Consider the following 27,160-nt stretch of genomic DNA (forward strand, 5'->3'; position numbering starts at 1 on the left):
GCCTCGTTCTTTCTGGTCACTTGTTGCAAATGACGCTAAAACGCACTAGGGTACACGATTCGTGTACCAATGGTAAAATGTTTATTTTGTCTTAAATATTGGATATCAGAAGCCTGCCTTTTCCTGGTAAGATCACAACATCAAAGTCGATTTCAATTGACAAATAATTCGTATTTTCAACATGTAAGACTTTGGATGATATTGAGTTAGAGACTTAGCTACTTTAAAATAATCACTGACTCATCGTATTATTTAAAACAGGCCCCAAACACGTAAAATGAATTTAATTTTAAATGGCAGTACAAGACTATGTATATATATATATAGTTGTTCTTTTATTTTCAGATTTCGAATATAGTCTAATTTGAACATGTTCAATGAAATAATATGGGGTTTAACATTTTACTTATCTGTACCAAACGCATTATAATATATGAATACAACATTTTATATTAGTACAAAGTGCTGCTAAGACAAGCCTATGGACAAGACAGACTACACAGAAATAATCAAGTCGCGGGGACAGTCGCATTCGTCCACTGCGTTATATACAGTTCCAGTCCGATAATATTTAATGCATAAAAAATATTTACAAGAAAACAGGTCTATGTGAGATGGGCGAGGGACGAATGACGAGCTTTGCGACATGGTTTTGAGTTTTTGCGCTCCCTTGAGTTTTTGTGCGTTATCTTTCAACCGGAAGAATTTGTTTTTGATATGCAGGTATTTAGTGGGAATGCTCAATTTGGGATGAGTTTACCTATCCAATCCATATTATTACTAGGACCCGTGTCACCCAATACAGAATAAGGGTATATGACAATTTTATAACCTTCTTCTTCTTCCTTGGGGCTTAACATTCGCTTCCACCTAGAGTGATAACCTCTAGCTTTTTATGCTCCATGTAGGGAGTGGTCATCTGTATTATGTTTTGGCATCCTACAGTCTCGCACAGAGAGAGAGAGAGAGAGAGAGAGGCGGGTACCCATTTGTGTTCTTTGCGGGCACGCCAACGTGTAGCATACACGGGACCTTGATTTCTTTGTTACATCTGAACAAGGTATTGACGCTGTCCTCGCCAAACCCACCGTATTGCACCACCGGCGAGAGGAAACCAAGCTGTAAATTCCCGGGGAACTGTCTCTTAAGCACACCCCAATCCCTGCGTGACAGCCGTCAATACGAGAGTGCGATCAACAGAAGACGGCGAAGAAGATAAATTAACGACAGACTTGATCTATTCAAAATGCCTACGCATGTTAAATGAAATAAAAATTAATGTAATAAAATTTTGAATGTACAGAAAGGTTTATCATTTTTAAAGGGAATAACATTCTGGTGATTCGAAGTTCTATGTTCGAAGCTACATTATAATAATACTTCCGGTTTTCGAAGTTACAATATTATTCCGGTTTTGAGAAAACTGGGTATTCCGATACTCTGGGTAATCCGACATATTGTAACGATCCTGTACGATGTCGGATGTGACAGAGTGCACTGTATAAGAAAATAAACTCTGAATTTGGTGTTTTACATTTTAATAACTATGAAATATGAATCTATATAACAGTGTAACATAAATAACCCAGATAAAACCACACGCTTCCATTACCACGTGGTTTATACAGCTGGACGTCTACTTTCGGTTTCAACTTCCGACGGCCCCGGCGACTGAATAATGCAAACAAAATTTGTTGATCTGTGTTCATTAAACCTCGACTGATGAAATACATCACTGTTCGACGATATTGTTCTTCAAATTTCAATACCACCTCTCTTCTTCCGAAGAAAAACCCTCCGCCAATCCAAACCATATTTCTGCGAAACACCCTGTCCATAGTGGGTTCGGGGTTCGGTTTCGGAAAGACTTGATTCATCGCAACCTTTCTTGGGTTGAAATTTCGAGGGATCTTTAGAATAAATTTCTTATGCGTGTTTACGATGTCCCGAAAGTAACCTACATCCAACCATGCGTAGTGTTTCGTCTGAAAGTAGTCCTGTCTAACTGCGTCCGCCACAACCGCGAATTTTGAGTGCTGGGCGGATGAATATCCAGGAACAATTGTGTTTGGATGAAATTTCGGATATCTGGGTTTTCTGAAGATCCGACCAATCTCTTTCAATATTTGGTAACTCCAGAACCTGTTGCGATCTGTGAAAACAATCCGAGTGATATTTTTCTGATTTTTCCGGAACTTTTTCATTCTTGATATAAATCGTTTACAGTCGGAATAAACAACCAATGGATGCATTAGAAATTTGAATGACGAGGCCCAATCAAAATATGTGTCTGTAGAGAAGTAGAGTGATTTCCCCTTCTTGAATCGTCCCAGATCGAAGTAGGCTGTGACAATGGTCATAGTAACATGATGTTTTCCTGCAGTGTAAGTTTTACGAGGTTTATTAACGTCGACTGTGTAAGATGGCGCTGTTGATTTAGCATCCCCTAGATCAAAGATATCGACCTGGAAAAAAACAACCCTTGATTATTCACCCATTTTATTAAAGATACATTATGGGAGATTTTTATAGAGAGTTGGCCATTCTTGCTATAACAGTTCAAAAGTAGATGATGAAAGAAGAATATATTGAAAATTTCAGTCAAATTACTTTATTCTGAACATAGTTATCATCGTTGTAATATTTGACTAAAAATGGTAGCGAAATGCGTCTTCACCTTGGCCGACCGTTTGATTGACAGGCGTTAACTCCACCTACATATCTCGATTATCAAGTAAAGTTTTCAATGGCATACGGAAACACTTTACAGCGGTCTCGCTAAGTACACTCTATCATTTAGCCTCGATCTAACTGACGTATTTTCACCAGGTTGCCCCATACTTGATTTAATCAATTAGTGAAATCCTATTTAAATCCGAGCTGTAGTCGAGCCATCCGTGGGTCTACAGAGTTGATTTTGGGCTTGTTGTTTAAATAAAGATCTAATTTATAATTTCTATAACATCTGAAGCCTAAATTAAGACTTGCAATAATCAGATTTAGCTCTCGCATAATGCATGTTTAAGTTAAATATTTACTTGACCTAATACTGGTGGAAGCCACGGCGCTTGGTGAAAATCAGCTGGGATAGGAAGTTGATCATACTCATGTACAAATGGATTGAACTCGCCATTGTAACCGTGATGTGCTACCCATGATTAACAGTGCAAGGTTTAAGACCACGCTACCATCAATAACCCACACAGTACCGTGGTGGGGCTGTCCGAGCAAAGGGGAGGGGGTGGATTTTGTAACCAAACATCTGTTGGTCGGAAGATCGTGAGCAAACCAGTCGGTGGTTGGAAGCTTTGCGTGCTTCTAAGCAGGTCTAGATTTCTTTTGCGATTTTGAACACGTTTTCTGTTAAAATTCTTTAAGATCCTATCCCTAGCTATCAGTATAACGTAGATGTCTCCTATGGGGTCTATAGCGCGAACTAAAGTTAAATGAAATGGGGTTTAACGTACTACCTATCTGCACCAATCGGGCCGCCATGCTGTGAGGGATATGTCCGCCTGCTCTTCATCGAATTTCAACTATACAGGATCTCGGGTTTTCTTCCCATCCGAAAGACTGGAAACTTTTCTTTGGCGAAATAGACAGTAATAGACATCTCAATGGCGTAACTTACTAACGTGACCTGCACATTCGAGCTAGTGAAAAAAGACTATTTTTCTTGGCAATGATTTGCAATAGCAACGGTATTGACCAGATCTGGACGGCAAATCCCACCACTACGCTAAAGTGCACCCCGTCGTCTGGCATGATAAAGTGAGAACTTAAAAACGGAAAGAAATTAAAACTTAACTGTAGCATTAATAATGTACGCAATGACTATAGTCTAGTCGACTAGATACAGATGAAATGGGGTTTAACGTCCTATACTGTTTGCACCGACTAAGCTAATGAAGATGGCATGTATACAGATACACAGTGAGCTATGAGGGAATGTTACCCGGACAATGGCACTACGGCCTACTCTTATTTTTCCGTGTACGCCAATATATACACGGGATCTCGGTTTTAGGTCCCATCTGAACGACTAGACACTGTTCCCTGTCAAGCCCTCCGTTCTACACCACTGACACGGGTAAACCACGCCAGAAAATACCGAGGAACACCGGGAGCGAACCGGAGACCTTCTGGTTAGCGGTGACCGCGGTTCCCACGACTAAATATAAATACTGGCAATTTTTAAATGAGTGAAAACGAGACTCTAACATACCAGTCGATTTGGATCTATCCACTGCGATATGTTCACCTGAAACATACAGAAAAACACAATGTGATTAATGCAACTGTATCCTTTCTACCGAGAAAAGAAAAACAAATAATTTTGTACAGTATCATATTGAAACTAGTCTCAAAAGTAACAAATTGAGAATATTATCGATAATCTAAGCATTGGTCTGCTTACAGTTAGGTACTTTGCGCGAGACTTTTGCTGATCTTCTGGAAATGAACTACAAAATTTATACGACTCGAAATAAGAACTGAAGGAATCACCGTCTCCCCAATAATAGCCAGATTGTTGTTGTTGTTCTTAGTGTTTAACGTCCGCTTCCGCCGAAGGTGATATCACAGACAGATTTTTTTATTTTGGTCTAATATAAGTAGGCCTACCATCGATCCTAAAGGTCAAACAAATTTAAAGGGATGACCTAGCTGTAAAAAGAATGATTCGACCGAACGTGGGGACATAGTATGTTATACACAGCCGTGGAAGCTGAAGTTTTGATTTTGTTTTGTTTTTTTGCTCCAATCTGTTTTGCTCAACATATCACTATTACCATAACTAAAGTAATCATTAGCAGCAGTCGAATACAAAGATTCTATTTTTTTTTAATACGACAATACATACTTCCCAATTAAATAAGTTGTATCAAAGATTAGGCACATTTTGTATCTGGCAAAGAAACGACAGAAAAGACAACTTACTACTGGTAAAAGGCCTAAAAATGGATCAAAAGAAAAACTTCCTTCCTGTGACATTCTCATGGACGAGATATCCCATTCTTCAACCGGGCTGGATAAAAACGTCACACATGTCATAAAGATTAACCAAACGAATACTATGATATAGTTTTTGTTTTGAACAAACGTTGTACCTGAAAAGTACAAACAGTAATATATCTTCTTGTCGACACTTTATACTTCTACTTCCCGTTTTCTTTAAATGCATTGAACATGTGCAGACGCCACGCCCATGAGTTGTTAGTTACAGCCAAAATAGAGTCTGCTTCGACTATATCGAATATAGTCTGGACGAAACAGTGCTAACCAAAATTTGCCCGACAGTAGCCTTTCTACTTCTCGTCTTCTTCAAATGCACTAACAATGGCTAATCCATCCTTAGGATGCAGGTGCCTGATGATGGTACGGCCTAGACATTGTGGCGTCAAAAATTGAATTTGGAATGTAGAATTGAAATGAAATGGGGTTTAACGTCTTACTGTTCTGCTTCGACTGGGCTAATGAAGACGGGGAATCGAACTGAAAACGAAAGATACTGAAAATGTGAATGCTTGTTTAATATGATACGAAAAAATCATGAAAGCAATATTGTGCACTATTCTGATAATATTCCGATTATGGCGTCGTGATACTTTTGATTTCTGGCCCAAAAGTGGCGCAAAAGTCATTGTAGCAGTGGCGCATGAGTATTGCTACTCACGTACTCATTATCACTGGGCCCCTGAGTCAATCCCAGTCAAGAAGCTAACGCCTTTGTCAGATCCGAGCTAGTCATTACAGCGTATAAGGTCTGCTTCGACTACAACGGGAGTCTGTGCAGAACAGTCTCATAACTTTGTACACTTGGGTGAGAGAAAAATCCCCTTAAAAGACGGGTTTTCCATTATGACCAATTCCACTAAACTTGACACAATTTTCGAAAACCCAGTTCTGTATCGCGTTCACAAGATTTTGCGAATCTGAACGGAAAAGGGGGCCATAACTCGGCGATTGTCATTTAGAAAATGATGTAACATAGTAAATGGCGTTCGATCGCGCAAGTTAGTTGGGGGGGGGGGGGGGGCTGAGGCTATTTGGCCGAAAATTTTCTTTGTCACCCGAATTTCCAGAATGTTTTAAATAACTAAAACGAGTTTTCCACAAAGCTGTGATGGTTGTTTATTTTTAATTAATTACACAATTATAGTACTCAAAACGTAATCCGTCAGCTATTTCATTTTACAATTATACAATTATATTTAAAAGTGGACGGTTCGCCGAATCTGGAGTCCCAGCTCGTACGGCCAAATCTATTTGTTAAGGCCAGCTCAAATTTTGTCATGGTCGTTGAGATGTAATACGGTTAAGGAACGTGATTGTTGGCGAGATTGTAGGTTAGGGTTAGAGTGAACATTGGGGCTAGGTCCAGGGTTAGGCTTTGGGTTGGGATTATCGCTAGCCCGGTTTACAACTCGTGACCTAAATGTATGACGAAAAATTGAGCTGGCCTTATAATTTAGCACTAACCCAACTCCTACGCCTATGAAGGCAATCCATAACTTGCACAAAAGATAAATGTTTATAGAGAGAAGAACAGACAATTCGGACTAACAATGAGTTCAGTAAGTACTACAAACCTTGGGTTGGTTGCATGCTGTTGCGACTGTCGACCGCACGACTTATGATAAATCAAATATATTACTTGACCAAAAGTGTCCTTTTTTTCTGTCAATATTCATTTCAACTGACAGCTAAATCTGTTGTTTACGTCGCCATTTTGTAATGTTTCGTCGGGATCACTCTAGTTCAGCTCTGAACGTAGGTCTCATTCACGTCGAGTGCAACGAGAACTTACGTTCAGAGCTGAACTAGGATAACTCCTGAGTTTTGGGAGAATAGCCTCGAGCAGACAAGTTATCTTATTTTCATTTTTTTTTATTTTCTTAGTGCACGCTCAGGGGTCTTTCCTGTGGGAGGAATCCGGAGTACCCCCGGAGAAAACCCACGAGGTTGAGAAGGTGCCCCCTATATCCACGCCACATACGCTCACACCAGGGATCGAAATCACAACCGCAAGCCAGAGGTGATCGGCCAACCAGAGGTCGAAGCGCGGCACTCTAGACCACTAGGTTATCCCAACTCCCCGAGTATAAGTTCAATGATAATAAATGAAATGAAATGGAGTTTAACGTCCTACTGTTCTGCTCCTAACCTGGGCTAATGAAGACGGGCATACGCCATACAGTGTGCTATGGGGGAAATTTTGCCCGGGCAGCGGCGCTACGGCCTACTCTTATATCGAATTCCAACTGCCAAAGGATCTTTTACATGCACGCCAATGTGTTCACGGGGCCTCGGTTTTTCGTCCCATCTGAACGACTAGACAGCTGTCCTTGTCAGGCCCTCCATATTATACACATTTGAAATCAGGGAAACATACTACAGATTAAATATAAATGAATTAGAATATGGTTATCTACCCTTATAAAAACGAACGCGAAACGACTGGATTGTAAACAGTTTTTTTGGTTGGTTCGTAGACTTTAGCCACAATCAAGGTCAGGACAGATAATTTGAAATCGTGGAAACCCTATGGATTAACCCAGGGTATAGTGGAGTAAAACGGAATGAGCACTGGGGATACCGATGATGCTCTCGACTCTTCATGTATCGAGATGATACTATACTATAGCTCCTTCTTGAAGAATCCGATGTGAATTAAATCGTACTTCAATAAGCAAAACTGCCAATTTGAAAACAACGATTGATTATTGTTATGTATTACATTTCTGTCGCATCCAAGTACATGTACAATTAAGCACATAATCCACTCTTTCCGATCGAAGCGTTAAAAGCTCGCTTTACCCGGCATTTTAAAATGGAATGTCTGACGTCTTACTTTAAAGACGTCATGAAGGCGGGGCTAAATATATGCCGTGTACAACAGCCAATCAAAATATGCGAATAGGCAATTTAAATTGCAAGTAGAGAACTTTAATGGGTCGCGTAAAACTAATGCACATGGTTATGAATGTCGTATCATTCTGTTTAAAATACCGCTTGATAAACTTTACTACAACAATATTTGAAGGTAAACAAAAGTTGTTTCACTACATTGGGCCGGGTATATTTAATTAGTCCTAATACTATAAAATTAACTTATTTTTAAGATGTATTAATAAGAAATTAATTTTGCTAGGTGAGACTATATGCATCCAATCGTAGGCTATACACTAAAAACAAACACGAAAGTATATCTAAACGTTTTAGCTACGTTCTCATAGCTAGGGCCAACTGTACTGGATATAGGGTAAAATTATTTTGGCAGACCCGTTGCCTCGTCGGCGTCGCATTTCTCTTAGTCGACGGAAGAGCATAAGAAAATGAGACCTGTCAGCCACAATATCTACATTGACCTTGAAATTTTTATTCGTGATAAGCTTATTGTCATTTGATATTACAATAAATTAAGGTAAATTAATATTGAACGCCAGGATCACATCATCTAGGACGATTCTGCTGAAAGCTATAGGCCTATACAGAACCCATTTAAGTGCATCACGTATACTCAGTTATAGTAAACTATGAACAGAAGACAGATCAACAAATTATGAAATCTTAGAACATTGTTCCTACATTATGTAGGAAACTATAGTGTTAAACTGGTTTAAGTATGCATATACATTCTACAGACAACTATAAAATCTACCCCTCTGTTGTATTATAATGTTTAATTCTAAAAAATATATAAAATAAATATTTTTCTACAGTTTTCAATACAATATCATAGACATCTATAGGATTACACAACTGACTTAAGAATACAAGTATAGACAACTATAGTTTTTATCACCAAATCTTTAAAAACTATAGGATTACACAACTGACTTGGGGATACATGTTAGTTCTATAGAAAACTATAGTTTTACCAGCAGCAGCAATGAATCTATAGTTATTTTTCTATAGTTTCTTAAAATATTCTATAGAATTCTATAAGAAATTAACTACCGATCCTATTATACAAAACTATAGTAGGCCTAAATGTCTAATTAAACATACATTATGCAAGAGCTAAATCTGCCTATTGCAATTTTTTATTTGGGCTTCAGATGTTATAGAAATTATTAATTAGACCTTTATTTACACGACAAGCTCAAAATCAACTCTCTGTAGACCCACGGATGGCTTCGATACAGTTTGGATTTAAACAGTCGTCCATTTAAAATTAAATCAATAAATGGCGGACCAAGATAACGTTTACCGTTAGCCGTTGATGTCACCATCGGAAACTGGTGATGAAAGGCCTGCCAAGCGAGGCTACCATAGCCATTGAGCATGTTACTTGATAATTGAGAATATGTGGGTGGAGTTATCGTCTGTCAATCAAATGATCGCCAATTCTCATAAACGGTGCAGACGCCTATTTCTAGTCCAAACTTCCAACAGTGAGAATTCCGTTCAGAACAAAGTAATTTGGTTGAAATTTTCAACATTTTCTTTTCTTATCATCTATTTTTGAATTATTATAGCAATGACCAACTCTTTATAAAACTCTTAACTAATCAAGGAATGACACTTATCAAGAGAGTTGACATCTTCAGACAGTAGCATGACTTAGCCTCTCTAATAGTTTTAGATACTCTGGCTCTTTCATCTTTATATAATTGCCGATGTACCTCAAGATGTGTAGACCTCCATTTCCGTTCAGCCAAACGACGACTTTTCTTTGTATCACGTACCTCGGTGTTATACCAGTTAGTGCCAGGTTGGGGTATAATCTGTCTTGTAACGATTGGAGCATGTTGATCCACGATGGTGAGCAGCTTCGTGTTGTACAGGACAGCAAGATCATCTGGGTCTTGAGGAGGGTTACAAACTAGGTCAAATGAAGCAAGGCCAGCGCGGAAAACGTCAAACTGAATGGATCGTATCTTTCGAATAGACTTGAACAGTTTATCGGGTTGGGGCTTTTCAAAATTCCATTTTGAAGATACCAGGTAGTGATCCACCCGATTAGATTTTATTACATACTTCGAGAAGGTATTTGTTGAGTAATAAAACCTTCTAGTAGTTTATCGAGGGCTGGCCGTCCTTACCGCACGGTACAAATAAAACCTTCTAGTAGTTTATCGAGGTTCGGGTGCTTCCGGAGTCCAAAATGGCCGCTTTATATCAATGAGAATTTTGGGGATAACTAACCCGAACCCTAACTCTAACCCTTTTTAAAAGACTGAACTTGGGTCTAATTTAGTTTTTACTTCTCTTAAAAGGGTTAGGGTTCCTGTTAGTATTCCCCTAAATACTCATTTGTATAAAGCGGCCATTTTGGTATGAGTTCTGGCTTGTTCTGGAATTTGTTGCTTCTAGTGGTGATAATATTTGTACCGTGCGGTAAGGACGGCCAGCCCTCGATAAACTACTGGAAGGTTTTATTACTCAACAAATACCTTCTCGAAGTATGTAATAAAATCTAATCGGGTGAGTGATCGGCGATCTGTATATCGCCTATTTTGACGTCTTCTATCAAGATACAATCTTGACGAGTGACAATCCAATCAAGGATGTGGCCTGCTTTATGAGTTGGCTGATGAACATATTGTTGAAGGTCAGCAATATCCAGCACTTATGAGTAATAAAACAGATAGGCTATATTGTGAAGTTGTAAAAATGTTAATAAGAAGTTCAAAATTAAAATAACAATGATACAGAGAAATCCCAAGTCATATAAAGGCCAATATTCAATCTGCAAAATTTTTAATTATTAAAACATAGTTAAAACCTCAAAAAGTGTAACGTAATCACTAAAAAAAAACACAACGGCAACAAATGACGAACGATAGAAGTATTAATTACAAGCCAATCAACTTAGATCCGTATATTGTGTAACTACTGATCACTACAACAACAGCTAATCACGATAATAACAAGTACTTTATTCCTGACAATCTCGAACCAAATACGTAATACTTTTTCCTGAACTGATCAGTGATCAGGAACCATCTAAAAAAAAAAAAACAGTAAGTAGATATAGTTTCGTTGTTAACGCTAACAACAGTTTCGGACATGCTCAAATGCCCAGGAGCAAACACACACCGGGAGTCAATTCAAACTGTCACCCCGGTATCTCCAATAATTTATAATATAACATTTAAGCCCAAACCAAGACCTGCAATGGGTAGATTTAGGTCTTACATAACGCCTATTTAAATATAGACGTGGTAAATAAATTTTCCATATATGATTGGCTCTAGAAATATGGTTACTAACTTATTTCGAATCCGGGTGCTGAAATATGTACGTGAGAGATTCCGCACGATTCCGAACTTAGAGGTGCGTTAATATTGTCCAATGATGAATTTCAGTTAATAAAAATCGAAGAAATAACAGATTTACGCTACAATATAGAATATCAAAATATTTAAGGATTCATGAAGCGTAAAATATAATTAAAACTCTGTAAAATAAGACCAATAGCTTCCAAAAGTAATCTATTTCAACATAGGAGTCATTTTACTCCGCTACAACAGAAATACATGAGAATTATCTCCCATGTCAGGAATTACTGTTGTCATTTCATGGAAAATTAATAACAAATTTTCATAAAAATTACCGGTTAATTTACACAAGAAAAACTGTGAATGGCCTCAGTATTTATGCTAAGATCATATTTAGAACTGGCAATGAAGGTATATCGGAATTAAGCAGCTGTATAATTAAGGATCGTGATCATAGCGTTAGCCAATATTTTGTCACTTTTGTGACAAACTGTGGACTCTTTTTTTTTTATTACCGGTACGTCGCTCGAGCAGGTGAGGTGAGTGCATACAGGACTGTCTCTAAAAACGTGATTTGTGTGATGTGCATAGGCTATATATTTACCATTTGGTTGGAGCCCTTTAGTTCCTTTTTAAAGTACACGGATATCAGCAACACCCCATGTAATATAACATATGAAAACAACAACTTGATTCATCAATTTAGTAGAATTTTATTTTGTTTTTGTATCTCCTGAAAAATTGATATATAAATGATTATTGTTAAGAATATAAAATCGACTCTTTGCAGACAACACTAACATATTTATCTAAAAATTAATGACCCAACCGCATGCACGACTGTCTTAAATAGTGATCTTAAAATGTTAAAGGGACTATCCCAATTTGAACAGTCTCAAAAATAAAAGTCTGCTGTTTAAACGCCAAAATATAGAGGAATGGTGTATTTACCTTGTCTCAAAGTTTCAGTTCAAAATATCGAGTCGTTTGGGCGTGAACGTCAAAACTGCTTATCCGGACACGTAACCCTTTTAAGATTTCGGGTCAATTTTTATGTTGGTTGACCTGATAATCGGTTGCCGTTCCTTTAGAGGTCTATACAATAAATGACCCATGTGCTGTACTTGATAACGAAAGGTAAATTTAACCTACACATTACACTCGGCAAGAGAAGCGAAGACGTCACAAACTCATCTTAATGTACAAAATTATGAATCAGCTAAACCTCCATACCTCCACAATTTAATTCATTTTCCAAAACTCCTTATAATCTTTGTAATAGCAATAATTTAACTGATTACTTTTGTCTAACGACTTTACTAAATCCTTTATACCTTCTACCTTAAAAGAATGGAATAGCCTTGATCTAAGTATTAAGAATTCGACCTCTATAAGTAAATTAAAAATCTAAAATAATTGATAAAGATAAAAATATACCCCCTTATTTCAACTTTGGCAAATATAAAAATCAAACAGTTGTCTTCGTCTACCTTGAAGTTGCAATGACCTGAATGGGTATAAATATTTAAGACATTTCGGACAGTCCCAGGTGTGATTGTGGTCATTCCTTCGAAGGTACCAGTCATTTTCTTTTACATTTCTCCTTACATTCTGATGCACACAAAATATCTATAAATCTTTTGCCAACCAAGTTTATCAATACACATAATCTGTTAACCATCGTTAAAATGGTCTACTACTTGTTTTTTGACAGCAGCAGTAGGTTTTAAGATCAGTGTAACATCTATATCGATCATAACCAAAATGCGAACATGAACAACTGCGTAGCCTATGTGTAAATATAATACAAACTATTGTTGATTATGTACTCATTTATTGTGTTATTTTGTTGTTTACCCACTTGTTTCTTTTATTTATCCACATTTACACATGTATTCTTGTATTTAGGAGAGAGGTCATATACATGTAAGCTATGCCTGTTCTTTAATCCCTTTCAATTTCTGAATAGAATATTGCTTATAAGAAAAAAAAAATATCATCAAGTTCAATAGTCTCTGATTGAATAAAACAAAAGACAACTAGAAATTAGTTTTTCATTGTTTTTTCTTTTCTTACTGTCACCTGTTTTTTCTTAATTAATAATGACGTGTATAAACCTCATTTTGACACATACAAATTTATTTTGTGGTTTATAATGGTTTATAATTTAAATGGGGCGCCAAAGTACCTAGGATCTTTATGGGTCTTAATCCGGCCCTGACTGCAATAAATAACAATCATTAGCCTCACCTAAAATGCCTGCACTCAAAACAGGTCTTAAAAGTCTCTAACTCAATATCATGCAAAGTCTTCGACATTGAAAACACAAATTATTTGTCAATTTAAATCAACATTGATGTTGTGATCTTACCAGGAAAAGATGGGCTTCTGATATCCAATATTTAAGACAAAATAAACATTTTACCATTGGTACACGAATTGTGTACCATAATGCGTTTCAGGCCCATTTTTAACAAGGGACTCGACGAACGAGGCTAGACATATTCCGCAAGTCATGTCAAACGGTGACGGCATAAATATATTCATATCTGGAGAGTATACGCAATAAATACTATGTAGACTAGAATAACTAGACGCTAGAGATTGTCATTCGATTGAGACTTCTGGCGTATTTCGCCGAACATAACTGATTTGAAATTATAGTAAAAACGGAAATGATTTAATGTAAATCAGTTTATATATTACATATTACATTATTATATGCAGTGCCACCCATTTGTGTCAATTTCAAGGTCCCAAATATTAGCGATTTAGCTCCTTTAAAAATGATATAGTTTTAAAATATTTTGCCGAATTAAATATACACAACAGTACAACAATGTACATGTAGCGACATAACTGCAAGTATTATTCATATTAGTAGTTAAAGATGCATTAGGCAAGATTTAGATAAAATTCTGGATGTGCTCACTATAATAAATATATAATGAAAAATGGACAGGCTAGTATTGAAAATTTCATTCATCTGAGTGAAGTTATGAATGTTTAAAGTTTTGACAATAAATAGTGTAAATAGTCTTGATTGCCAAGTACCATTTATTGCTATTATAATAAACAAAGTCTTGGTTTTCCATTTTAATGTTTAACGAAGATATGGCTATTGTCTAATCCATTTGATATCTCAGCCATCCGATGATGGTTTAGAGAGATGATTATGGCCTTGTCATGGGAATAAAATAGATCTGCAATAGGCAGATTTATCTGTTACATGTACATTTGCATCTTCAAATTAATCAAGTACCATAACGTTTTTCACTGAGTTTGACAGTTCATTCTTAGTTTCCCTGCATTACACATGCATAATATAGTACTAATAGTAGTCTATGCATGTCTTTCGTTTTGGGCTTGAAATAGAAATGTCTGCCTAGCATCGCTTGACCATTTTGATTTAAAAGATATGATTTGGATCCGCATCAGTTAACTCCTACAGTTCTGTGGTTCATGCAACGATATGCAAAGATTGACACCTGAACACAGAGAGTATGAGTATTGGAGCTATCCACCAAAGGTTTATATGCAAACACACTACCATATTCCTGAAGCAATGGCCCGAGAAATTCCCTCTCTGGCCATTGCTGGATTAGCTTCTGATACTTGTGCTTTTGAGGGAGTGTGTCTATTTTTCCCGTTCAATCAAATCTATCACAAAGCACAGCAACATGACAGCCCTTCTTTTAATCAGGAGCCTTTTCTAACACTTTGGACAGTGATTTAAGGTATTAAAAACGGTGAAAGTGTCGTTCGACTCAAAACAGTATTGTTTACATTATAATCCGTGCTGATAACCTTGTTTGTCACACAATTAGTTTTTCTTCAATATTCTGCTATGCACTGGTTAATTGGGCATAATAAAATCGTGAGTCATGACGTAACGTTCTGTAAATATATTTTGTCCAATTTGGAGCTCTGTTTGTTATTGTTACGCAGTTAGCTATTAGTTGTTAATCGGACTATTGACCAGTCAGAATTTAGAACAAGAATTTGTCTTCTATACAGCAGTGAGTAGTGGGATTAGCTCTAATCAAACGAATCACTGCGAGGAGTATGACACACTACCATCCTGATACTGCTTGATCGTTCCCACTTTATTTTCTCAAAATTGCATGTAAGATCCCCTCTACCATTAGAATCTGCTATATGTAGCCCCTCAACAACCAGATCATATTATAAAGCATGGTCCTTACAATATCCTCGAGGTATTTAAATGGCATAGGCTAATGGCCCATATGTGTATTATTGTAAAGCATTCTAGAATAAATTAATGTGATGTACCAGTATGTACAACTATGAATAGATGCAGTGTAGCCTACCGGAACATTGAACCATTTAAATTGCTCACAGCAGTTACACTGTACTTTTGACCTGGAATATATGTCTAATACAACAGTTAACTTAATAACAACATCATAACATTTAATGTCAAGAGGCTGACTCACTGAGTGAAAATAAAATCTTTGAAAAATAGATTATGATTAGATTGTGGTACATGTAACTATCTAATATTTGCTTTACCAATTCGAAGTGAAGCATTTCTCGAAAAGACTTCTGTACGGTACAAAGATATGCGGGCATATTAAGGTAAAAGTTGTATTTTTAACCTATTTGGTTATGCTGAATTTCAGTAGTGGTGTATGTCGAGAAATACTCTCCATTTTCACAGTCAGATTATTTTCAAGGCCAAATTTGTTTTTTCATATCTGCACACCCATACACAAAATTGGTCTTTACAAAATTTAGATCAAATTTGACTAAAACTTCTTGTGGGTGCCACAAATCTGGGTAATAACTAGACTAAATGATATGTCAGATCTTAGATATTAAATATATAAATTATATGATTATAATAGTGAGATTTTGTATGTCTGAATCCCAGTTGGCAGTTGGGATTTACAGAAGCATAGGGAAAATTGTTCGGGCAAAATTCTCAAATTGCCAACTTAACCATAGGAATAAAGTTTACTGTGTTGATGTGACGTTTAACCCTATTCCTTATGTTTTGTAGGTCTCAGAAGAGTAAGATGTGTTTGAAATAATTTATTTTTTAAAACAGAATGCTAAGAAGAATGAGGATGAGAAGGGGTATGTATAATAAATAACTTCTGTTTTTCTTCAATATTTATGTTACTTATGTCATGTGGGTTATCCTGCCAGTCTTGGATTACCTGTGCAGACTGAGGAGAAGCTGCTAGATTTTTAATTCCTGGTTCTCACTTGTCTGACAAGGAAGAGTGTGCCGGGGATGAAAAACCAAGGCCCCAAATACAAATTGGTGGTGCATTTAAAAGATCCCATTTTAAGGTTAAATTGACTAATAAGTAAATTCTTCAACTTATCAGTTTCCATCACATACAATTAAGACAGGCAAGTATATGACAAAAACAGGAACCAAAATGTAGTGCAACTCCACACTATGACTGATACACAATGTACTTACATCCCCATTTTAAAAATATAGTAAATGGTTTTGTATTTATTTCTTGGGTGGGGGGTTGGATGGCTGAATGGTTAGCACATGTGCGCTGTATCATAAAGTCTGTCATTGAGTCAACTGGTGTGGTTTCGAATCCCCAGTTGTACGTGACAAGGAGTAGGGTCGCCTGTCCAACCTCGTGGGTTTTCTCTGGGACCTCCGGTTTCCTCCCACTGCTAAAGACCCCTACGCGCAAGCGAATTATGGAAAAATTGAACCATATGTTAGTCCCGAAATGACCTAGTTTGTGTCGAGTGGACATTAAACCCCATCCCTCTCTCTATTTCTTGGGTTTATTCCCTTTGTTTGTATTTTCAGGTAGACTGGGAATCGTGCTGAGTATATTCTTTGTGTGTTTTCTGATGTTACGATATAAAGGCTATTCCAATCAGATTTATCGTCTTCTATATGCGACATTTGACACCGTGTACTCTTACGATCAATCAAGACCCCATTTCTGCTGTACCGTCTTTCAGGGTGGATTAGGAAATTTATTGTTTCAGTATGCATTCTCGTACGGTCTAGCTAAAGATAGAAATCTCACCCTTCTCGTCTCCAAAGATGAACTGGGCCAATTACAACAAGTATTTCAAATTCCTAATACATCATTTGATGAGAGGGGCCACAGAGTTTGCCGATATTCCAAGAAATATGAGGATAAATATGATGTTGGTTACGACAGTAGTATCATAGCCGTGTCAAATAATACCGACCTTCATTTTGAAGGCTATTTCCAATCTTGGGTTTATTGGAGAGATTATGATGATGATCTTCGCCAGCAGATTCAGTTTCATCCGCAAGTCTTAACACAAGCGAAACGTCTGCTTGCTGAAGCACTAGGAACTCTCGGGAAAATATCACGGGAAGTGACTTTAGTAGGTATCCATGTCAGAAGGGGGGATATGATAACTAATGACTATTTTAAAAATTATGGCTACAAGGTTGCTGATGAGAAATATTTAGCCACAGCTATGAAATATATCCGTGATCGTGTGAAAGGGGATATCGTATATGTTGTTTGTTCCAATGATATGGTTTGGACCAAAAAGGCTATAACGGATCCAAATGCTGTTTTTATCAACGGTACGAAGCGAGAATATGACATGGCAGCGTTGACATTATGTGATCATTTTATTATGACTGTCGGAACGTTTGGTTGGTGGACGGGATTCCTCGCCAGAGGGATTATAATTTATTATGACATGCCATTTAGACCTGGTACTCCATTGGCTAAAAATTGGGCCAGCGACTACAAAGAGACCTTTTTTTACCCTGGTTGGATTGGGATGAGATAGCATGATACGATTGGATTGGGATTACAAGTCATTTTTCTTAAACTCCGGAAACAGTTGTTACCGAGAGAAAACGCATGAAGTTAGGCAGACAATGCTCCTCCTTATCACATACTAGCCTGGGATCGGTCCCACAACTTGTATAGGGGTCATTCCATATCAACTGAACCTATGGTGGGAACATCACCCCCTCCCAAAAAATAATAAAAAATATGTTATAGGTCTAGTATATGGCCTTAAACTAACAAATCCAAAATTTTACCTTTCTAGGTCAAAAACTTGCTGAGGTATGGCAATTTGAAATGAGGGTGCTGAAACGGATCATAAATTCAGTTATTTTTTTCAGGTTTCCAGGTGCTTTAAACTCACATTTCTAATATGATAAAAGTTGATCAAAAATGATAAATATGACGGGTCTTTCAGAAGTAATTTTAATCTGATTGTCAAAACCCAATATTCCAATTTGTGAAGCGGAATAACCATTTTTTATACGCCCACATAGAAATGTAGACATATATTGCTGTCGCCCCCGTCCATCGTCCACAATTTCTTGTGAACGCCAAAAGTTATCATCCAATTGTTTTAAAATTATGTTGTTTACATTAGTGAGATGAAGAAGCCTATTGAATTTCAGCAATTTCTGTGTATTACTTCTAGAGCCATGGCCGTTGTTTCACTTTATTGAACCTTGTGAACGCTCTAATGCCAAAAGTTAACATCCGATCTTTGTGAAATTTGTATGGAATATTTAAATTAGGGACACGAAGAAGCCTATTGAATTTCAGCAATTTCCGTTTATTACTTCTAGAGTTATGGCCCTTGTTTCACTTTGTTTAACCTTGTGAACGCTTTAACGCCAAAAGTTATCATCCTATCTTTCTGAAATTTATGTGCATTATTTGAATTAGTGAAATGAAGAAGCCTATTGAATTTCTGCAATTTCTGTGTATTACTTCTAGAGTTATGGCAAAAATTATAATCTGATCTGTATGGAACTGTCTTGTAAAGGCCCCTAATTACCTACCAAAGGATTAAATATGCGACATCCCTTGTCAACCGCTCGGACGATTTAGCCGCTGTGGGCGTATGTTTCGTTGCCTGGCAACCTATCTTTCTAATTTGGTAGGCAAAAAAAATTAGAACAATACAATGTAGATCCAAAATGATTGCATATTCGTATTCAACGCAAACATCACTCTATATAGACACATTTGAGGGGTATAAGTACTCAATAGTGACTTTGCCAGAGGCTGTGGAAATCCTGAAAAAAAAGTGAATAGTTCACTTGTTCCACATTTTGCCACCTGGTGGCACGAACTGTGTGAATCGCACATTGTGTGTGATGCTAAATTCGTAAACTTCACCAAAAGTTGTCTTAGATTACAAAGTCAGAAAGTTCTACTCCAGAAATGTGAGTTTAAAGCACCAGAAAACCTGTAAAAATTACTGAATTCATGATCCTTTTCAGTACCCTAATTTCAAATGGCCATATCTCAACAAGTTTTTTAAGACATGGAGAGGTATAATTTTGGATTTGTTTGCTTAAGGCCATATACTATAACATATATTTTTATACGCCCACATTTTCATGTGGATGTATATTGTCGTCGCCCCTGTCCGTCCGTCCGTCCACAATTGTTTGTTAACAGTCTACAGGTCGCAATTTTTAACCGATTTCAATGAAACTTGAAATATAGGTTTATCACCCTAAGATCTCGGTTCCTTTCTGTATCGGACAGTAACTTCATGGATTATGGCCCCTGATTGTACGAAAAATCACATTTTTAGCTTGTGAATATCTCTGTTTAGCATGTACACACGTCAACCTATTACAGTAGTTGTCCGTCCGTCCTGATTTCATTTCCGGAGCAATCCGAGCATAACTCATAAACCGTTCAAGATATCTTTTTGAAACTTTGTACACACATCAACCTATTACAGTAGTTGTCCATCTGTCCCGATTTCATTATCCGTTCAAGAAATCCTTTTGAAACTTTGTACAAACATCAAACTATTATATAGTATTTTATTTTCTGATGTATAAGCTTAATTTTTAACATACAGCAGCGGATTGAGGTAGGCAAAGGTTATTGTGCAAACCTTACAGGGAGTAGCAACTGTGCCTTGCCGAGCTACTGTGATCAGAGTATGAATCTTCTGACTAGTCCCATTGATATTTCTTATGCCTTCCGAACAAGTGCAAGGACGCAATATGTTTGGAATTACATTTAGCATTGTTCATGCCAAATCTGATGAAAATCCATGCAGACACAACTGAGGAAATTCAACTTTTGTTGTCATTAGCACCCTTTATTATCATGCTTTTGAGTCAAATTTGAAACATAGATGGTAAATAAAATTGGTATTGTTTTTGGTGATTAATATGTAGTTCATCACCCCCAATAACAAAAAATGTCATATCTTATGAACAAAAATTACAGTGCTCGCTTTAAAATGTGCATTTTGGACTGCTCAACACCTTTAAGGGCTGTCGGCTCGAGTTTTGTCATAGATGGCACGTGCAGATTGTCTAAGCTCTTGGCAAGTCACATGACACAAACATGACTTCTTTTTAATAGATATTTTATAGCTTGGGGTATTTTCTCAAAAACACAATGTTTTTAGAGAGATTTGAAGGAAATTTTTGATAGATTAATTAGTTTGAATATGTTTTTAGTCCAAATATATCATCAAATCACCCAGTTTGTACCGGGAAGGTATCTTTAAAATGTATCTATATACAGTAAATTTCTATTAAAACTGGTGTCATATACCTCTTTTAGTTCCTGCAACAAGATATTCTTACAAAATGTCAGCAATACATTCACAATATCAAAGCCTTTTAATTGAGTACGATATCCCTTTACACTTTCTGTTCAGTACATTTGTTATAATATTGTCAACAAATGAGACATCTTTTGATCCCTTACACTTCTTTATTAATAAGTAGTGGTAAACTGAAGACAATAAAACATTTTTCATAAGTATCCAATAACATAACTTGCAGCTGAATTGGTGGGTACAAATACATTGTCAAATTAGCACTTAATTAACATTAATGTCATTGAATTCATTGAAATAGCATTGATGTCATGTGATGATATGATGTCACCAGAAAAGTTAACCAGAACATGGTGACATAATACTGAAAATGGTCAATTACATATTTTTCTCTTTAGCGAATCTTGAGTTTGACGTGGTGAAGATGATGTTATTTTATACCGGGTATATGTATGTATATTATATGCTTTGTTTTATGTATCTCGTATTCAGTATGATATATTATATTACCTTGCCTCCCAACAGCTTTAAATTTTATACAAAATATTGCAATACTCCATATATTGAATTTGAAGTCAGGATAATCAGGTCACAATCATAGACGAGATTGTTTTTATTTACTTTAAGTATTTTATTTGTTATTGATTGTTTATAATATATTATATATTGCCATATTTCTATTTTTACATGTATTTTGTCACATATCATATAATGTATTGCACTTAAATCTTGAGGTAAAAGTGGCCATATTCCAAAAATCTTTACAGATCACTGTCACCCTCAACCACATTTAAAATGGCTGCACAAGACTGACTATGCCAATTAATGTGCATGTACAGTTCCATTAACAAGATGATTGTGATGATATCTTGTCAAGACTATGATGGGAATCTCAGATGATTGTGATATCTTGTCAAGAGTCAAGACAATAAATAATGGGAATCTCAGGAGAATACCAAGAATGTGTATAGCATATAAGTCAGATATTAACGGTTTTATTTCGGGTACTGCATTGTATATGAATGCAATAAAAACTGCTAGATGGGCTGTTAAAGGCAAACAGCTGGCAGCATTTAACTTATACTATCATGATGATCTTTGTGGACCAGACATTATCAATAGTGTAATCAGTCTCATGCAGCTATTAGGCAGGTGAATTTTTTGTCAAAAATATTACATTGAATCAATGATGTTTCACCAATATTGTCATGGGTTATTTGATCCCACATATGGCAGAAGAAAAATTAGATTTAATGTCCGCACCTCAAACCCTTTCCATAAAGATAAAGAATTAACTTGCATAATATGCGAGTCATAATTTATTCTCCAGAATATTTTATTTCATTGATATGTTTTGTATATTAGAAACATTTTAAAGTATGAGTTTTAACTTGAAAGTTGTAAATATATACATTTATTGGTACATTAAGAAATATATTGTGTCATATTCACAGGACCCACTAACATAATTGTTGGAATTGTGACCACTTATGATAAATTTGACTTGGCAATTTTAATCTTGGTTGTTGAGATTACCACAGCTTGAAGCAGCTTCCACATTATATTCTACCTGCAAATAATGTAAGAGAATATTATAGGTGTAATTCATATAGCAATGTCTGACCTCTTTCATATTTGCCTCTTCATATTTATCAAATTATTAGTTAAATTTTTAATATATCATCGCTTATGCTGAACATCTAAACCAATGAAAATTAATACTATATTACTACACTATATATTCCATTATTATTTACCAAAAAAAGAATAAAATATATATCTAGTGTCCCAAATTAAGTATAGTGGTTATATGTTCATGTATACAATGAAAATTGTCCTCAACTTTTGTCTAACATTACTGAGAAGATTTTGTTTTATGGCTTAATTTTACATAAATTATTAACTTTGTCACTTATCCTTTCAAATATTTTTTTTTTAAATCAAAATCATCTTTGCTTGGCTGTAGTCGTTCCCGAAAACTTCAGGTGGGCAGGTGGGAATATATCTGCATTACAGCCTCTCATTACATCTTGAGTTTTTCATGAAAATTGATATTCTGCATCTCTTACAGTTCTTCTGAAGAACTTCATCTATCATTTGAAATAAATTAGATATCTATTGAAGGAAAACAAAGATTATATGTTGGTCACAGCATTATCTGTACCAGTAATCTAATTCATATTTATAGGCCAATAATCATTTCGATTTACTTAATACATATAGAGATGTATATAAATTTTATGGTTATTTGAATACTGTAGACAGGGGCAGATCCAGGAATTTTTGCAGGAGGGGGTTTGCAAGGTTCCTGTTAAGGAAGTTTGTCAGTGGACAATGCATGATGCCATCGTCGTCTCCAAATTACGTAGGCATACATACACACCAAGCTTTTTAGAAAGAGACGTTAGTTTTTATAATGAATTAATAGGATCACATTGTGATTCAATTTCATTGATGCAAATCATTAATTGTGATATCACAATATAACTTTATAAAGTGGATTTGATTTATGGACACAGTTGAGATCCTAAGCTATATAGAGCCTGGAGGCTCCTTGTTAAAAAGTCATTATACCATATACCATAACTGTCCATAACAGATCGCCACAAAACTTGGAAAAAAAAAATATATATATACAGTACTGTTACATATAAAAAAGCATTTAGCATTTTAAAATTAAAAAATAATTGTTAGACTGCTGTAGATTTTGAGGCCCTTTAATAAGCTGTAGCTTGTTTTAGCTTATGTCTAAATCCGGCACTGCACATGGCTATAATTGTCCCCCGCCTTTCGAAGAAAGCAGGGGACTATTAAAATGGGTTCGCCCGTCTGTCTGTCCGTCTGTCTGTCTGTCTGTCCGTCTGTCCGTCCGTCACACTTTTTGGGACACAATAACTCTCTTCCTAATTGAGCTAGAATGTTCAAACTTGGTGTATGTGTTTATTAGGTCAATGCCTTGATGGAGTTCGAAGATGAGCATTTTCCGCTTAGGGTAAGCAGAGATAAGCAATTTGATTGGTTGATGCTTTGGGACACGATAACTCTCTTCCTAATTGGGCTAGAATGTTCAAACTTGGTGTATGTGTTGATTAGGTCAATGCCTTGATGGAGTTCGAAGATGAGCATTTTCCGCTTAGGGTAAGCAGAGATAAGCAATTTGATTGGTTGATGCTTTGGGACACGATAACTTTTAATTGAGCTAGAATGTTCAAACTTGGTGTATGTGTTTATTAGGTCAATGCCTTGATGGAGTTCGAAGATGAGCATTTTCCGCTTAGGGTAAGCAGAGATAAGCAATTTGATTGGTTGATACTTTGGGGCACGATAACTCTCTTCCTAATTGAGCTAGAATGTTCAAACTTGGTGTATGTGTTGATTAGGTCAATGCCTTGATGGAGTTCGAAGATGAGCATTTTCCGCTTAGGGTAAGCAGAGATAAGCAATTTGATTGGTTGATGCTTTGGGACACGATAACTTTAGTTCTAATTAAGTGAGATTGATGAAACTTGGTGTATAGTTTCATTACAGTAATACCTTGACTAAGTTTGATAATGAGCATTTTCTGCTCAGGGTAAGCAGAGCGATACGCAATTTGATTTTTATATGTGTCCTCTAATTATTTTCCTATTTCGGCGGGGGACATCAGCCTCACTGTTGGCTTGTTATATCCATTATGGGGGTGATATTTTGTCATTTCTCATACTGATGAACAATATCAATTTCAAACTAGGCACTAGTGGTTTTGAGATTCTCACTGTTAGTTAAAACAAACTAATTGTTGATAGCACATGTGTTGACTATATTATTAGAAATGTTTAAATTAGACCATACACCAAAAAGAACATTGGGCCATAAATAATACAATCCTAACATAACTCATAAGTTGTGTCTGTCTCAAGTTCACATTACCTTTTGTTGATTTTACGGCAGGATCTTTTTTGTCACTGAACATTGTTATCCTTTAAACATACATTATGCAAGAGCTAAATCTGCCTTTTGATTGATTCCTATCTACAAACATTGAGAACACAATGACCTAACCTTTTTTTTTTTTTTTTTTAATCAAACTGATAGATTAATCTCTATAAAACACATTTGTAATTATTGGTCATCTGGCACATTGAGGTTTTTATCAACTAAATTAAATATTTAAATCAACTAAATTAAATATTTAAATCATCATAAATCATTAGTGTGAAATATGCTAAATCAAAAAGTAAATGGTTATCAAAATCAAAATGTACATTGTTTATCTAAATCAAAATGTAAATGGTTAATCAAATTCAAAATGTACATTATTTAACTAAATCAAAATGTAAATTGTTTAACTAAATCAAAATGTAAATTGTTTTAACTATAAATCAAAATGTAAATTGTTTTAACTAAATCAAAATGTAAATTGTTTAACTAAATCAAAATGTAAATTGTTTTAACTAACTCAAAATGTAAATTGTTTATAAAGTCTGGACATATATTATGTATGTAATGTGACTAGAAATCACAAAATAAATACATATCATGTAATAGAGGTCTAATACGAAATCCAATATTTATATTATGTCCAGTCCCTAAATCTGACATGTATATGTAATGAAGCCCTGGATGAAATGTGTAATGGAGCTGTAGATCATGCTTAGTCTAAGTGTATATTGTGTAACTAAGTCTGAAATATATATGTAGCCTACTGAAGCTCTTAATCATTCTAAGACTAAAATATATATTATGAAGCTCTAGATAATTCTCAGTCTGAAATGTATATTATGTTATATTATTATGTTATAAAGCTCTAGATAATTCTATGTATGACATGTATATTATGTTATAAAACTCTAGATAATTCTAGCCTGAAAAGTATTTAATGAAGTTCTAACAGAATTATATTGCCAGCAAGTAAATTGATATAATGAATATATAATGTTATTTATATGCAATAATAAAAATATAAAGACAAGAATTGTCTTTGATTTTATTAGTGGATTGGTCAAATGATTTATGCCATACCATCCCGTGTGTGTGTGAAATAGCTTTTTTTAACGTCCCCTGTCCTTTCACTTTTTATACGCCCACATTGAAATGTGGTCGTATATTGTCGTCGCCCCCGTCCGAACGGCGTCCACAATTGCTTGTGGACGCTCTAGAGGCTAAAGTTAATATCTGATTGACTTTAAATTTATAAACAGTGTTTAAGGTCATGAGACGAAAAAGCCTATTGATTTTCAGCGATTTCCGATAATTACTGCCAGAGTTATGGCCCTTGATCGCTTCAAAAAATCTTGTGGACGCTCTAGAGGTCAGAGTTAATATCCGATTGACTTTAAATTTATACACAGTGTTTAAGGTCATGAGAGGAAGAAACCTATTGATTTTCAGCGATTTCCGATAATTACTTCCAGAGTTATGGCCCTTGATCACTTCAAAAAATCTTATGGACGCTCTAGAGGTCAAAGTTAATATCCGATTGACTTTAAATTAATACACAGTGTTTAAGGTCATGAGACGAAAAAGCCTATTGATTTTCAGCAATTTCCGATAATTACTGCCAGAGTTATGGCCCTTGATCACTTTGAAAAATCTTGTGGACGCTCTTAGAGACTAAAGTTAATATCCGATTGAGTTTAAATTTATACACAGTGTTTAAGGTCATGAGACGAAGAAGTTTATTCATTTTCAGCGATTTTCGATAAATACTGCCAGAGTTATGGCCCTTGATGACTTCAAAAAATCTTGTAAATGCTCTAAAGGCTAAAGTTAATATCCGATTGACTTTAAATTTATACACAGTGTTAAAGGTCATTAGACGAAGAAGCCTATTGATTTTCAGTGATTTCAGATAATTACTGCCAGAGTTATGACCCTTGATCACTTTGAAAAATCTTGTGGACGCTCTAGAGGCTAAAGTTAATATCTGATTGAGTTTAAATTTATACACAGTGTTTAAGGTCATGAGACGAAGAAGTTTATTCATTTACAGCGAATATTTGATAATTACTGCCAGAGTTATGGCCCTTGATCACTTCAAAAAATCTTGTAAATGCTCTAGAGGCTAAAGTTAATATCCGATTGACTTTAAACTGATGCAGAGTGTTTGAGGTCATGTGACGAAGAATCGTATTGATTTTCAACGATTTCCGATAATTACTGCCAAAGTTATGGCCCTTGATCACTTTTAAAAACCTTGTGACCCTCTAGAAGCTAAAGTTATCATCCGATTGACTTCAGATTCATACACAGAGTGTAAGGTCTTGAGACAAACAAGTATATTGATTTTCAATGAATTTTTATGACTTTAACAGCTAAATCCATGATGTTAAAAGTTTCCTATACTAAACGTTAGCATGGGGCAAAACTTTATAAAAACCAAACAAATT

At 35.8% G+C, this 27,160-nt stretch overlaps 2 protein-coding genes across 3 annotated transcripts; one reads left to right on the forward strand and one right to left on the reverse strand.

Annotated features, from left to right (window-relative positions):
* Positions 1-1,530: 1,530 nt before the first annotated feature.
* LOC126816329 (uncharacterized) lies at positions 1,531-6,910 on the reverse strand. The gene is made up of 4 exons (XM_050542759.2): positions 6,591-6,910; positions 4,939-5,108; positions 4,226-4,261; positions 1,531-2,465 (listed from the first exon to the last, which is right to left on the reverse strand). The coding sequence occupies exons 1-4, from the start codon at positions 6,604-6,606 to the stop codon at positions 1,560-1,562; spliced, it is 1,128 nt and encodes a 375-aa protein (XP_050398716.1). The 5' UTR covers positions 6,607-6,910; the 3' UTR covers positions 1,531-1,559.
* A 4,593-nt stretch (positions 6,911-11,503) lies between these two features.
* Positions 11,504-26,257, forward strand: LOC126828496 (galactoside alpha-(1,2)-fucosyltransferase 2). 2 transcript variants are annotated; one of them, XM_050558311.2, is made up of 3 exons: positions 11,504-11,767; positions 16,252-16,328; positions 17,038-26,257. In XM_050558311.2, exons 2-3 carry the CDS (start codon positions 16,301-16,303, stop codon positions 18,012-18,014), a joined length of 1,005 nt encoding a protein of 334 aa, XP_050414268.1. In that variant the 5' UTR covers positions 11,504-11,767; positions 16,252-16,300; the 3' UTR covers positions 18,015-26,257. The 2 variants fall into 2 exon arrangements, with proteins under 2 accessions (XP_050414268.1, XP_050414339.1); XM_050558382.2 differs by having other exon boundaries at positions 11,504-11,639.
* Positions 26,258-27,160: the final 903 nt, after the last annotated feature.

The sequence above is a fragment of the Patella vulgata genome, chromosome 1 (genome assembly GCF_932274485.2).
Source record: "Patella vulgata chromosome 1, xgPatVulg1.2, whole genome shotgun sequence".
NCBI lineage: Eukaryota > Metazoa > Mollusca > Gastropoda > Patellidae > Patella > Patella vulgata.

Bases quoted from the DNA above. Each gene is read 5' to 3' on its own strand.
- LOC126828496 (XM_050558311.2), top strand. From the start codon at position 16,301: ATGCTAAGAAGAATGAGGATGAGAAGGG. The intron at 16,329-17,037 runs GTATGTATAATA...TTGTATTTTCAG, and splicing joins AAGAATGAGGATGAGAAGGG to GTAGACTGGGAATCGTGCTG.
- LOC126816329 (XM_050542759.2), bottom strand. The intron at 4,262-4,938 runs GTAAGTTGTCTT...TGTATGTTTCAG, and splicing joins TTTTAGGCCTTTTACCAGTA to GTGAACATATCGCAGTGGAT. The intron at 2,466-4,225 runs GTATGTTAGAGT...GTTTTTTTCCAG, and splicing joins GGATAGATCCAAATCGACTG to GTCGATATCTTTGATCTAGG.